Source organism: Lupinus angustifolius, chromosome LG02, assembly GCF_001865875.1.
Source record: "Lupinus angustifolius cultivar Tanjil chromosome LG02, LupAngTanjil_v1.0, whole genome shotgun sequence".
NCBI lineage: Eukaryota > Viridiplantae > Streptophyta > Magnoliopsida > Fabales > Fabaceae > Lupinus > Lupinus angustifolius.
Window position 1 is genome coordinate 657,685 of NC_032010.1, and position 12,957 is coordinate 670,641.

General features: G+C 26.8%; 1 protein-coding gene across 1 annotated transcript; it reads left to right on the forward strand.

Moving 5' to 3' along the window:
* On the forward strand, window positions 7,794–11,677 carry LOC109330033 (butyrate--CoA ligase AAE11, peroxisomal-like). The gene is made up of 2 exons (XM_019564005.1): window positions 7,794–8,031; window positions 10,018–11,677. Exons 1-2 carry the CDS (start codon window positions 7,834–7,836, stop codon window positions 11,548–11,550), a joined length of 1,731 nt encoding a protein of 576 aa, XP_019419550.1. The 5' UTR covers window positions 7,794–7,833; the 3' UTR covers window positions 11,551–11,677.

Genomic DNA, 12,957 nt, shown 5'->3' on the forward strand with positions numbered 1-12,957 from the left:
TGACTTATGTTTAATATTTTCATGGAGCATTTTAATTTTTTCAATTTTTCCAGTAACCAAATTGATATACACAAAAATGTTTGAAGGAGCAAAATAAGTATTTACTTTATATTTAAATAATAAAATAATAATAATAATAGGCATAGTTATGAATTCCCATAAACCTACTATGAACAAAACCTACTAAGATACATTTAAATAAATAAAACAATATATTGTTACATTATTTCTTAATAAAATAATATATAACATATTATTTAGTTTTTATAAATAATTTAAAATATAAAAATGTATAATATTATTATTACGAAATTGATAAAACAATATGAAATGTAATAATTTAATATATGATTATATGATTTTTAGATCAAATAATTTTTATTATAATAATTTTTAGTATTAACCATGGATATCTCATTAATCTATTAGTATGAACTAATTTCTTAGATCTAATTATTTCTCTTAGCAAGTGTCATTATTAAAGATCATTATTTGGCCTCTAACCTTGTATATTACCTAAGAAAATATAGTCTTATACCACTAAAATAACTTTTTATATAGTTATTATAGTAATATTTTTAAACAAAATGACATAAATAAAAATTAATTATTTTAATAAATAATGTAATCATAGAAATACTAAATGGAAAAATAGTATGTAATATAATGAACATTATATGATTTTTAAATAAATAATATAAGTATGAAATAAATAAATTTTGTATTATTTCAAAATTAAGTTCAACTTCTTTGGTGTTTTCATATTTTGTAATGATCCAAAATATTGCATAACCAAGTATTCCAAAAAGATCACTTAATGATCTTTCTTGCATTGGGTCATTAGCATTCCCTTTTAACACAATTTGCTTATAAAAAATCATAATTTGGGAAATGATAATAATGTAATATATCATCAATTACTCATTTATATTATTTATATTTAAGAGTTAATGATGATTAAATATGAATATTGATGAAATAGTTACACTATAAGATATTCTTAAATTTTTAGTACATGCATTTTTTCCCTAAGTGTATTAAAAGTTGTAGCAATAATTGAATCTTAATCAGAAGCGTGGTATATATATTAGTGCATTTAATATATATTAGTGCATTTAATCTCTCTAACTTGATCCCGTAATTTGTTTTCAATTTAATCAGGTCTCAAAAAAAACTTGTACTCGTTTAATTAACCTTTTCTTATAAATTTTATACTCCCTCTAATCTTTTATTTATTAAAATTAATCTCATACCTGTTCTTTGATAGTAAAAAAAATCCATTAGTTTATGCACGAGGGATTGAATTGAGACAATTTTGTGTACCTCAACAAATATTTCACACGATTTCAATAATAAAGGTTATATTTAAACTCAGTTTATGATGAACTATATGGAGGAAAAAATATTGAAGTATTGAGCTTTTATCTAATATTTTTGAGTGAAATGTTATTTTCTAATTTAATTTAAATATGCTTCTCTTGCATAATCTCTTCAGCTATGTCTGAAAAAGGCATAGGCCCAAATATTTAAATGTTTATAGAAGGTTAAGCCCATGCTCCTTTTAATAGCAAACACTTTCATCATTAATGTTACTCATATATGGGACAACATCTACTGTCCCACAAATTTATAGCAAATACAAGCTTATGATTGGTGGAAAAAATACTTTTAAGTTAATAACTAATTGTTTGTCATAATTTATTAGACAACATATGTGTACCCCTCATATAATAATATAATATTTATACATTTTCAGTGTAACAATTTATAGACAGTCATTATATAATCTATTATTAATTTCAAAAAATCAATGATAATTAAATTTGAATTGTCGATGATACAATAACAGTATATAAAATTCATACACTGTCAGTATATATATTTTATCCACATATTTAATTCATAGATAGTAGAAGAAACTTTATCTCTATATTTAATTCATAGTTAGGTAGTAGAAGAAACTTGGTGAAAAGAACGTATAATGGGGGAAATATTTGTTATCTTATTGCATGTATGATGTATTACAATCATTTCTTACTCACTTTAATTAGTTATTTGAATAAATAAGTTATAATTTTTGACCCATCAAAATAAGTGGCCCGTATCTTTATGAAATATTTTCTGATAAAAAGCTACTTATAAGTTATAACAATATCATTATGAAATAGCTTTTAGATAACTTTAGTTTCTTGGTAGTTGTGTTATATAATATATTGCACATATTCAACGATGCAGCAGATTTGAAAGGCACGTTTAGTTTACACCTATGGGAATGTAGATATTATATTATAAAAAATTTCACGTGTTTTGATATATTGACCTATCACACCAACCACATATTTTATGGTTACCTATTAGCTATGGAATGGTGTTTAAGATTTTTTCTACAAAGTTGAGCAAGACTTAGTTTTAGTCCATATATTTTATTTATTATGTAATGGGTATTTTGAGTTTCTGAAATTTATGTTATTTATTTTCGGTTTAATTTCAAATAAATGTATTGTGTGGTGTGGAGCATGAAGATTTGGAGCAACTTTTTCATGTCTCCGAGTACAGTATTCTTCTTGTTTGCATTTTGAGTATATTACTCTAAGGAAGAAAACTTTGTTAGACTTCACATTCATGATCATCATCATGATTATGAAAAGGCTTTATGGGTTTGAGTGTACGTAATATTTCATTTATAAATGTCAATGTAATATCAAAACAAGGCATAAAAGTACAATGATTTCATTAAGTCTAATTTTCTTTTATTAGGCTTATGAATTCATTGGGGTTGATTTTCGGATTTGGTGCTTTAGGATTTACAAAAATGATATTGGGATTGAAATTATCGGGGATAAAATTAAGTAAGCCCAAGAGTTTATAATAGTGTTAAGAAGAATTTTATAACTATATATTTGAAATAGAGACTAACATGGTAATTATGAAAATTTCGGGTGACTGAAATGAGTATTTTTTTGAAACCTATTAGAGGAGGAAGGAAGAAGTATACACCTTTTTTCTGAGTGAAATAACATCATTTGGCTTCATCATATTTGAATTTCCAATGTGGAATCTACAAAAAATGGATGGAGAGTTTAACATGGGTCACATAGAAGAAAAATGACAATTAAGTTAATAATTGATTTTTTGAACCAAACTGTGAAGCATTAATAATTTGAAGGGATGAAATAATGCTTACTCTTTTAATTAAAAGCATGTTTCAGGAAGCATACGAAATTTGATTCCCTAGTAGAAAAACATTAGAAAGTAGACATTGAATATTTTATTGATGTGACAAATGTTGGTCCTTGAAAATTTAAAGTCACCAAATAGGTCTTAAAGTTTTCTTCTATGAGATGAATTGGTCATTGAAATTTTTGACTTTACCTTATTTAGTTCAAACTCTTGGGGTTAAATTATATCACAAAATATTTTAAATGATTAAATTGTCTCATGTAAGAACATTTTAAAGACCATATGATAATTTTACTTTTTAAGGACCAGATTGTGTCATGAAGGAAATTTCCAAAAGTTTTTTCATTGACCAAATTCAATAATGGAAAGATCTATCATTATATTAATTACTATATATATATATTTGATTTTAACTCAAATGATAACAATGTGCTATTTTGAGAAATAAGAATATGCATTATTAGATCTTATTTGAATGAACAAGATTAAAATATACATACATATGATTATCATGTGAAACTTTTAATCCTAACTATTCATAATTGATTAGAAGATATAGATTTATTGTTCTTGCAATTATTAGATGAAAACTATTTTCACTTGTGTTACTCCCACATTACTTGCTAATATAAGTCAACTTAATTTAGTGATTTGTTTTATCAATGTCCCACAAACTTATGGACAAATTATCACCACGTGATCTTTACTATGTACATTTGTTGTATTTTAATTTGCCCCAAACTTATGGACAAAATTATCACCATGTTGTATCCATGTCCCACAAACTTATGGGCAGAATTATCATCATGTGATTTGTCCAAAAAACTTAGCTATTAATATTAAATAAAAATACTTTTTTTTCTACCTCTTGTTCCTTATCCCAATGCAATCCTTCATCTCTTATTTTTCTCTCTCCTTCAACTTCATTTCCCCCTCCTCTCCTTTATTTGGTAAATAATCCATAAATTATAATATTTCAGATCTCTTCATTTCTTCCAAATCTTCATCAAGTACACTTCTTTCACATAATCCATAAATTATGACATTAAAATAACTCTAAGATCAAAGTTATTTTGACAAAGAACTTGTGGGTATTTTCCAAAACTTAGGTGTACATTATTAAACTCCTTCACAAAATCAAGTAGAATATGGTAGCAAAGTTTTTATATATAAGAGATAATTCAAATGAGAATAATAATAGTATAAAAATTACAAAAACAATAAATATGAAACATACAACCATAAATAAATAATTAACAGAAAAAATTAGTTGGAAATAGGTTAAGAATATTAACTATATTTATTTTATAATTTTAAACATTTAAATTAGATGCGATCGTTTATATTAATTTTAACAATTATTAAGGTTTCCTATGTATATGTATGGGAAGAATGCACTAACTTAAATAGTAACTTTTATCATTTTTTGGGTATACATAAATAGTAACGTTTATCTGTAATCACATGGATATATGTGACATAATTGTACTTTTTAATCATTATATTCGTCCATGGGGGAAGCATGATTGGGGGATATGCATTTTCTAATTTAGCAAAACCGACAATGGTTATTAACCAACCCAACTTATATTTTATTGAGAAAATATATATTTAGTTTATTTTTTATTTTTTGATCAATAAAAAACAAAAAATATATAGAGTGATATAAATTTTGAGATAAAATATTAATAGGTGACTTCAGCGTGAGAACGTGGCAATGTTAGATAATGTAAAACATTTTTGTCGTGATTCTCGATTTATGGGAGGACAATTTTGAAGGACAATATACATAAAATTAACACATAAAATAAAAATATATTAATTTTATATTTTTTTTATAACTAATGAAAATAAAGTATAAGTAAAATGATACAGTATTTAGAATAGAAGATATGCTTCTCCATTTTAACCATGGTAGGATGATAATACATTAAAAGAAAATATTCATTTATTATTAAGAGAAAAATGTATGTATTTGTATTGTTAGAGTTTTTATACTATTATTATATCATCTATCATTTATTTTTTGTTATCATTAACTTGTAAAAATAATATAAATCAATGGTATATAGTGCACTAATAATATATATAAATTTGTATGTTAACAATATAAAAGTATTACACTATATTCTTACTTACTGCATTTTTTTTTATTTATTAATTTATTCACTGCCTATAAATCAGTAAAATATTAAATAAAGGTAAGTATGGATAATAGTAGTTAATGCACCATTGAATAAAGGTAAGTATGGATAATCGTCGTTCATAATATCGTTTTTCTCTTTTCACAATAAATTTTACAATTGCGATAGGAGTGTTATTGACAAAAAATAATAATTAATATTGAATAATATTTTAAAAACAACCTATAAAAAGAGTGAAGCTATTGCCACTTCATTAAGCTTATATTCAGGATTGATATTGAATTGAATTATCTTCACATTGACTTAAAACTTGATAATTATTTATTGCAATAAACTATTTCATCAACCAAATAAGTTGAATTTGAGCTAAAACTTGAATTCGTAAGATAAACGAATCAAACTACAATAGAATATAGTTCAATTTGTTAGGTTAATCGACTAGATCGGTTAAATAATCTCCAAAATCATACATATAAATAAAAAATCATCATTTCAGTCAGTTGAATCAATCAAGCTAATAAATTGAATTAAATAATTCATGAACTTTAGATGAACAAAACCAATTTAAACTCATAATTTCATAATAATTCGGGAACTCAAATTGATTCAAATTCGAGTTGAAAAATAACTTATATCAAACATAGTTGAGTTTTAAGATGAATCAATTTTTATGAAGATCACCTAAATTATTTGATATCCACATTCAATTAAAAAGTGATACTTAATTAAAAGAAAAAATCGTAAAAACGTACATTAACATTTTTATATTACATAGTAAAATTTGATTCACTAAAAATGTGAAAACATGATTTTTGGGACATGTAGTATTTGTAAGTTGAAGTGAACCAAGCTCACTTGGCTTATATTCATGCAAACCTTTTAGAAATTGGAACATGTACATCCTCTAAAAGCATGTCGGTTGTTTCAAAGCTTGTCCTCCATATAAATTGGAACATCCACGTTTCCCACGTGCCTTGTTAACCCAATTCACTCTCACATCATAACCAATACACCGAGCCAATCATGTAAAACTACATTACTTTTTTTAAGCTTGTTACTTCAACTTATCACCTTTTGTTTATTCTAGATCATTGTAAGGAAACCATAATTCAAACTTGATAGTTGACCCTATACATGCACTGATAAAAATGATGATTATAATAATTATGTATTTTTTGTATAAAAATTTATACATAGTTTGTATATTATTTATCATTTATTTATATTATTTTTTTGTAAAGTTAATGATAGTTAAAAACGAATGATAAATAAAGAACATATAATTATAAAACTGTTATACTATATGTGCACATATTTTTTCTCAAAAATGAAACCAATCACAGCCTCAAAGTACTAATTTTGGAGATATATATTAATGGGTGAATTAATGAAACATAAATATGTGAGGGAGAAGGATACTTGTGTTTTAAATTAATTAATGTTGTGTAGATTATTAGATAAATAGCCGAAGGAAATAAATCAATCTAAATTAATGCTTATCCGATGCATTGAATCGTACATTGCTTAGGAATCAATTATAAGTTTTGTTTTTTTTTAATAAAAATTATTGTGAATGAATATTTTGAAAGTGCCAACAGCATCATGTAAAAGATATCAGAATTATTTTTTTTATATCTATATTTACTTTTATAAAGTAATTAGTAGTTAGACAGCACAACTTTATCTTGATTTATTTTGTCTTTACTAAAAATATTTATTTGTATTTTAGGTCTTATTAATTTATCTATTAAATCTATCATAATAATTAGATGTTTTGTTGTAGAAGAAGACCTGCATGATATTTAAGTATTGTATAAGGTCATAAACTAAAAGATGAATTATTAATGGTGACACTTATAAGTTATATAACAAAGAAAGATTAGTTTCTATTATTGTCATTACAACAATAATAGTGTTGTATTGTGACCTACATGTTATTCTTTCAAATCTTTGAAATGGGTTTCTCTGCTAGTGAAAAGTGTATAAAATTTATACAAAGTTAGTAAAAATATTTATAAACATTTAATATATCATTCAATGTTCATTTATGTTACTTTTTTAAAGAGACAATAATTATTAAACATGAATAATAAGTAGTGATACAATAACAATGTATAAAAATCATACACCATTTATTTATGCATATTTTTTCCGATAAATCTAGATACATCCATATCCCCAAACCCCAATACATGAGGTCATATGCATTATTTTCCCCTTTATTTATATATATATAGTTTGTCTGTCAAATTTAAGAATTCTTCTCATACAAGAGATAATAAAGAAAATCACCTTCTTTTTTATATGGATTAGCTGTTTCCAAAACCGGAATGAACGCTACCGTATTATTTTTATACTATAGTTTTGATATCAAATCTCATTTTAATATTATAAGAAAAATATGTAGAATACAAACCCTTTTATGACCTCTATATCCTAAGTATAATAAATAGCTACATACCCCAAACCACATGTTACTATCCTTCTTCTCCCTTTTCCTCTATCTCTAATGGATAACTTACCAAAATCTGAAGCCAACACTACTCCTCTTACTCCTTTAAGTTTCTTAACCAGAGCTTCAAAATGCTATGCAAATCGTGCTTCTATAATCTTTGAAGGAACCACTTTCACTTGGAAACAAACTTATGAACGTTGTTGTAGACTTGCTTTCTCTCTTCGTGCTCTCAATATTGCTAAAAACCATGTTGTAAGTTGAACTTTTCCTACACTTTTAACTTTATAATAATACTTTCTTGTATTTGTTCTTGTTTAATATTGTTCGTTCATAGTTTTATTGACAATAACAAAAATAGAAATAATATGATGCATAGCAAAAGAAGTGTTTTATAAAAAGGATTGGAAGAAATACTTTCTTTGTCTCCAAAATATTATAAAAATTAAATAAAGTATTTCCCTATTATAATTATTTTCTCTTCTCCTACTCTACTTGTTTTAGTAAATAAAGGTATTTTACAAATATATATTTCTTAGTAAAATTCATTTAAATACAGTATATATAATATACCTATTTAAAATTATATTAACATGTTGGGGATGATATATAGTATACTTATTTTTCTTTTATATATAAATTCGAGAATCTCTAAGATACACCAGGTTTCTTCTGGTGATTTATCTTTAAGAAGATTAATTCTCATATGCCAAAAAAATGGTATAGGTTGTTCCATTTTAAAATGCAGTATTTTTTATTTGTTACATAACTATTGGTTGCTTATATTTAAATCTTTAAAAATCTGAAAAACTAAAAAAATAATCTAGAATTATAGGTAATAATTTCAAAATGAGGAGCTCTAACAAATGCAACCTTTCATGACAATATCAATAACATCCAAAATTTTCAAAAAAGAAAAAGATCTATGCATTAAGTGTAAGAGAGTTTTTACACTATAAATATATTATCTACCATTTCATAACATTCCAAAATGTGGAGCTCACAATAATTCAATACACAATAATAGCAAACAATTTTCACAGGCTGGGATATGGTACTAAAGAGTCTGGTATGTAAAACTAAGTTTTATGATTTATAATTTTTTATTTAAAAATAATTTAAAATTTGTATTGTTAAAATATTTTTAGTGACACATGTCACTATCTCCATCTAGTACCAATCAATATCAAATTGATTAGAGTTTTTAAATATTACATTTTTCAGCCGATTTTTTGAAGCAAAATATGGAATATTCCCTTCAAATTTATTTTTAGTAAGATTAATCATGATATATGTTAAAATGAATGAGGTTCTTCCATTTTAAAATCCACCATTTGCCGATTTTCCACGTGGCAATTCTAAAATGGGAGCTCCCATAAAGGCAATATTTCATCTTATAATAATATCATTCCAAAACGTAGAGCTTACAATAATTTAATACATGATAATATCATACATTTTTTACACTCGACTTTCACATGCTACAATTAAGATTTAAGATCTGCCACTTATTAAATACTCAATATCTCATCTTGTTCTCAAAACCCACATGGTACTATTAAAGATTTATCCTTTCCTATTATTAAGATAATAATTTGAAAACGTGCAAGTTAAGATTAACACTCTTATAACTAAGTTAATTTTGTGTGATGCACTGAAAACTAAATGATTTTAATTTCAATTATAGAAAAGCTATTTTGAGTTTCTAATAGTTGGCAATGTGATAAAGGGTAAAAGTTCAATTAAGGCTGGGATGACTAAGAAAAAAACAAGTATGAGTTAACTAAATTGCTACTAGGTGTTAGAAAAGGGGAAATTATTTATTTTGTAAAAGTATATACAAAATTGTTACTTGAAATATAAAGATCTTTGAGAAACTATATATGCATTAGCCTTTAGAATTAAATCTCCCATCATTTATTTCATTCTATTAGTCAAATTTAAATAACTGTTGGATTATTTCTTTCGTTGTCAATTGGTTTTGATATGAAACTTTAAGATATCATTTATTTCATTGTCAATTGATTTTGAGATCTTCTACATACATGTATAACATATATATTTTATTATAACCAAATATATCTTTTCAGGCATGTGATTGTGACTCTCAACAAGTGTCACTCTCATTAATCAGACGTTTAACCTATTTCAGTACTTAAGGATTTAGTCGATCTTATATCATTAGCCCGGACACTTCCTTGTGTATGCATGTATAACATATATATATATTTGATTGTTCAGGTATCAGTGTTGGCCCCTAACATTCCAGCAATGTATGAGATGCATTTTGCAGTGCCTATGGCTGGTGCAATCCTTAACACCATTAACACACGCCTAGATGCTAATAACATAGCCACAATTCTTCACCACTCTGAAGCCAAACTCTTGTTTGTGGATTATCAATTTGTCCCAAAAGCTAAGGAAGCCCTACAATTACTCATGGAAAAGGAAGGTACTAGAACACAAGCCACAAACAAGTATTCTTATTCATCTAATTTACCACTAGTAGTTGTGATTGATGACATAAACTCACCCAATGGCATTAGATTTGGTGAGTTGGAATATGAACAATTAGTCCATAATGGTGATCCAAATTTTGTTCCATATCAAGTCCAAGATGAATGGGCTCCAATTGCATTGAATTATACATCAGGAACAACCTCAGCACCTAAAGGAGTTGTTTATAGTCATAGAGGTGCATATCTAAGTTCCCTAAGCCTTATACTAGGATGGGAAATGGGAACTGAACCTGTCTACCTTTGGACACTACCTATGTTCCATTGTAATGGTTGGACCTTAACTTGGGGTGTCGCGGCTCGCGGCGGTACCAATGTTTGTCTTAGAACCACGACAGCGCAAGACATATATAGGAACATAGCTAAGCATAATGTAACACACATGTGTTGTGCTCCTGTTGTGTTCAACATCATTCTTGAATCGAAGTCGGGTATTGAACCTAACGAGATCAAATTGAAATCTCCGGTACAAATACTTACTGGGGGAGCACCACCACCACCAACATTGCTAGAAAAAATTGAGTCTATTGGTTTTCATGTGACACATGCTTATGGGATAACAGAGGCAACTGGTCCTGCCCTCGTATGCGAGTGGCAACGACAATGGAATAAGCTACCAAAACAAGAACAAGCGCGATTAAAAGCGCGCCAAGGCGTTAGTGTGTTGACGCTAGCGGACGTGGATGTGAAGAATTTGGATACAATGGAAAGTGTACCAAGAGATGGTAAAAGTTTAGGGGAGATTGTAATAAGGGGAAGTGGTATAATGAAAGGGTACTTCAAAGACCCTATGTTAACCTCAAAGGCCTTATGCAATGGATGGTTTCGAACCGGAGATGTTGGGATTATTCACTCTGATGGTTATATCGAAATAAAGGATAGATCGAAAGATGTGATCATTTCAGGAGGGGAAAATATAAGTAGTGTGGAAGTGGAATCAATCCTATATAAGCATCCAAGGGTGTTAGAGGCTGCAGTAGTAGCAATGCCACACCCAAAATGGGGTGAGAGTCCTTGTGCATTTATAACCTTAAAGAAGAACATCATAGGTAAATCAGAAAATGATGTAACTGAGGCAGATATTATTTCCTATTGCAGCAAGAACATGCCAAAGTTCATGGCTCCTAAGGTTGTCAAGATTGTAGAGGAACTACCGAAGACCGCAACTGGTAAGGTTCAAAAACATGAATTGAGAGTCAAGGCAAAAGGGTTTGCGGTAACTCACTATGAGCATATCTTAGGTGTATCTCGTCTTTGATGTACCTTTAATTTTGTGAATGGATCCATGATTGAAATTGTATTGCAAACAATAAAGTTTTCTCATTGATGTTATTTGTGGAATAATGTTATTTTACAACTACTTTTTTAAAAGAATTTGTGTGTGTGAATGATGTTAATTGTTAGACAAAGATACAAGCTATAAACTTTACAATGCTTCATCTAAATAAGTTTTGTTAATGCGATAAATCAATAACATTTTTGTAGTAAACAACATTGATTTTTATAGATGCAATAACGTTTTTGTTGCAAGTGACATTGATCTTTAGAAATTCAACAAAGCTTTTTGTTGCCAGTGTTGTTAATTTTCACATATTTAAATTACTTTCTAATTTTTATAGCAAATGTTGATTTTCACAAATTCAACCACTTTTTTTTAGAAAGCTTTGTTAATTTTATTTAAATTACTTTCTACTTATTAATGCAATTTTTCCTTTCAACTTGTTTTTGTCCGACATCTTCTATCTTCTATTTTGAAAGTTGTATAAAAAGCTGAGACAAATTATGAGAAAGGAAGTAAAAGAAAAAAATAGCAAAAGAGGAAAAGTGTCATAACCTTTATGTTGCTACTAGAAGTAAAATGGAATGTACGGAAGATAAATGGGTGAATAAGATAATGGGTGGAAGAGAAAAAAAGATAAAAAAGAAGATAAATATTCAGATTGAAAGGAGGACAAAAAACAGTGATATATGGTGGGGAAGCATGTTTTAATTTAAATTGTCACTTCTATATGTAATCATATTCATATGTCACAATCATTCTACATTTTCATACATTATATTCGCCCATGTGGGAAGCATGTTAGGGTATGTGCTTTTTATTAAGTGTACTATTTATGTATGTAAAAAATTATATATAATTAATACATTATGAGAGTATAAAAAATATTATTATATGCATGGTCTTCTCTTTCTAATTTGGCAAATACTAACCATGCCATGGTTCTTAACCAAACCAACATATTTTTTATTTATTAAAATGTGAAATATTTAAATAATAAAAATAATAAATGTAAAATTTTCAACAATCATTTTACTTCTCGCAATTATATATGTAGAAAGATATATATTTTTTAACTTTTATCTGCCCCTAAGAATAATGTTTTGAAAACAAAAGAATAACTAAACTCACATTTTTGTTAATTATTTCAATTTTACTAGTACTAATTATTTACTTATATGTATTATTTGTGAATAAGTATTTATATTTTCTTTTTGAAGAATGATAATTAAATATAAATATTAAATAACATAATAAGATATATAAAATTCATCATTATCGATACATATATCGTTAAGAGGTTCTTCTCATTTAAGTTCAGCAATGGTCCCATAAACAACTCAGAGGCCAATAATTCAACAAGTGGGGATTTCAATAATTCATAAT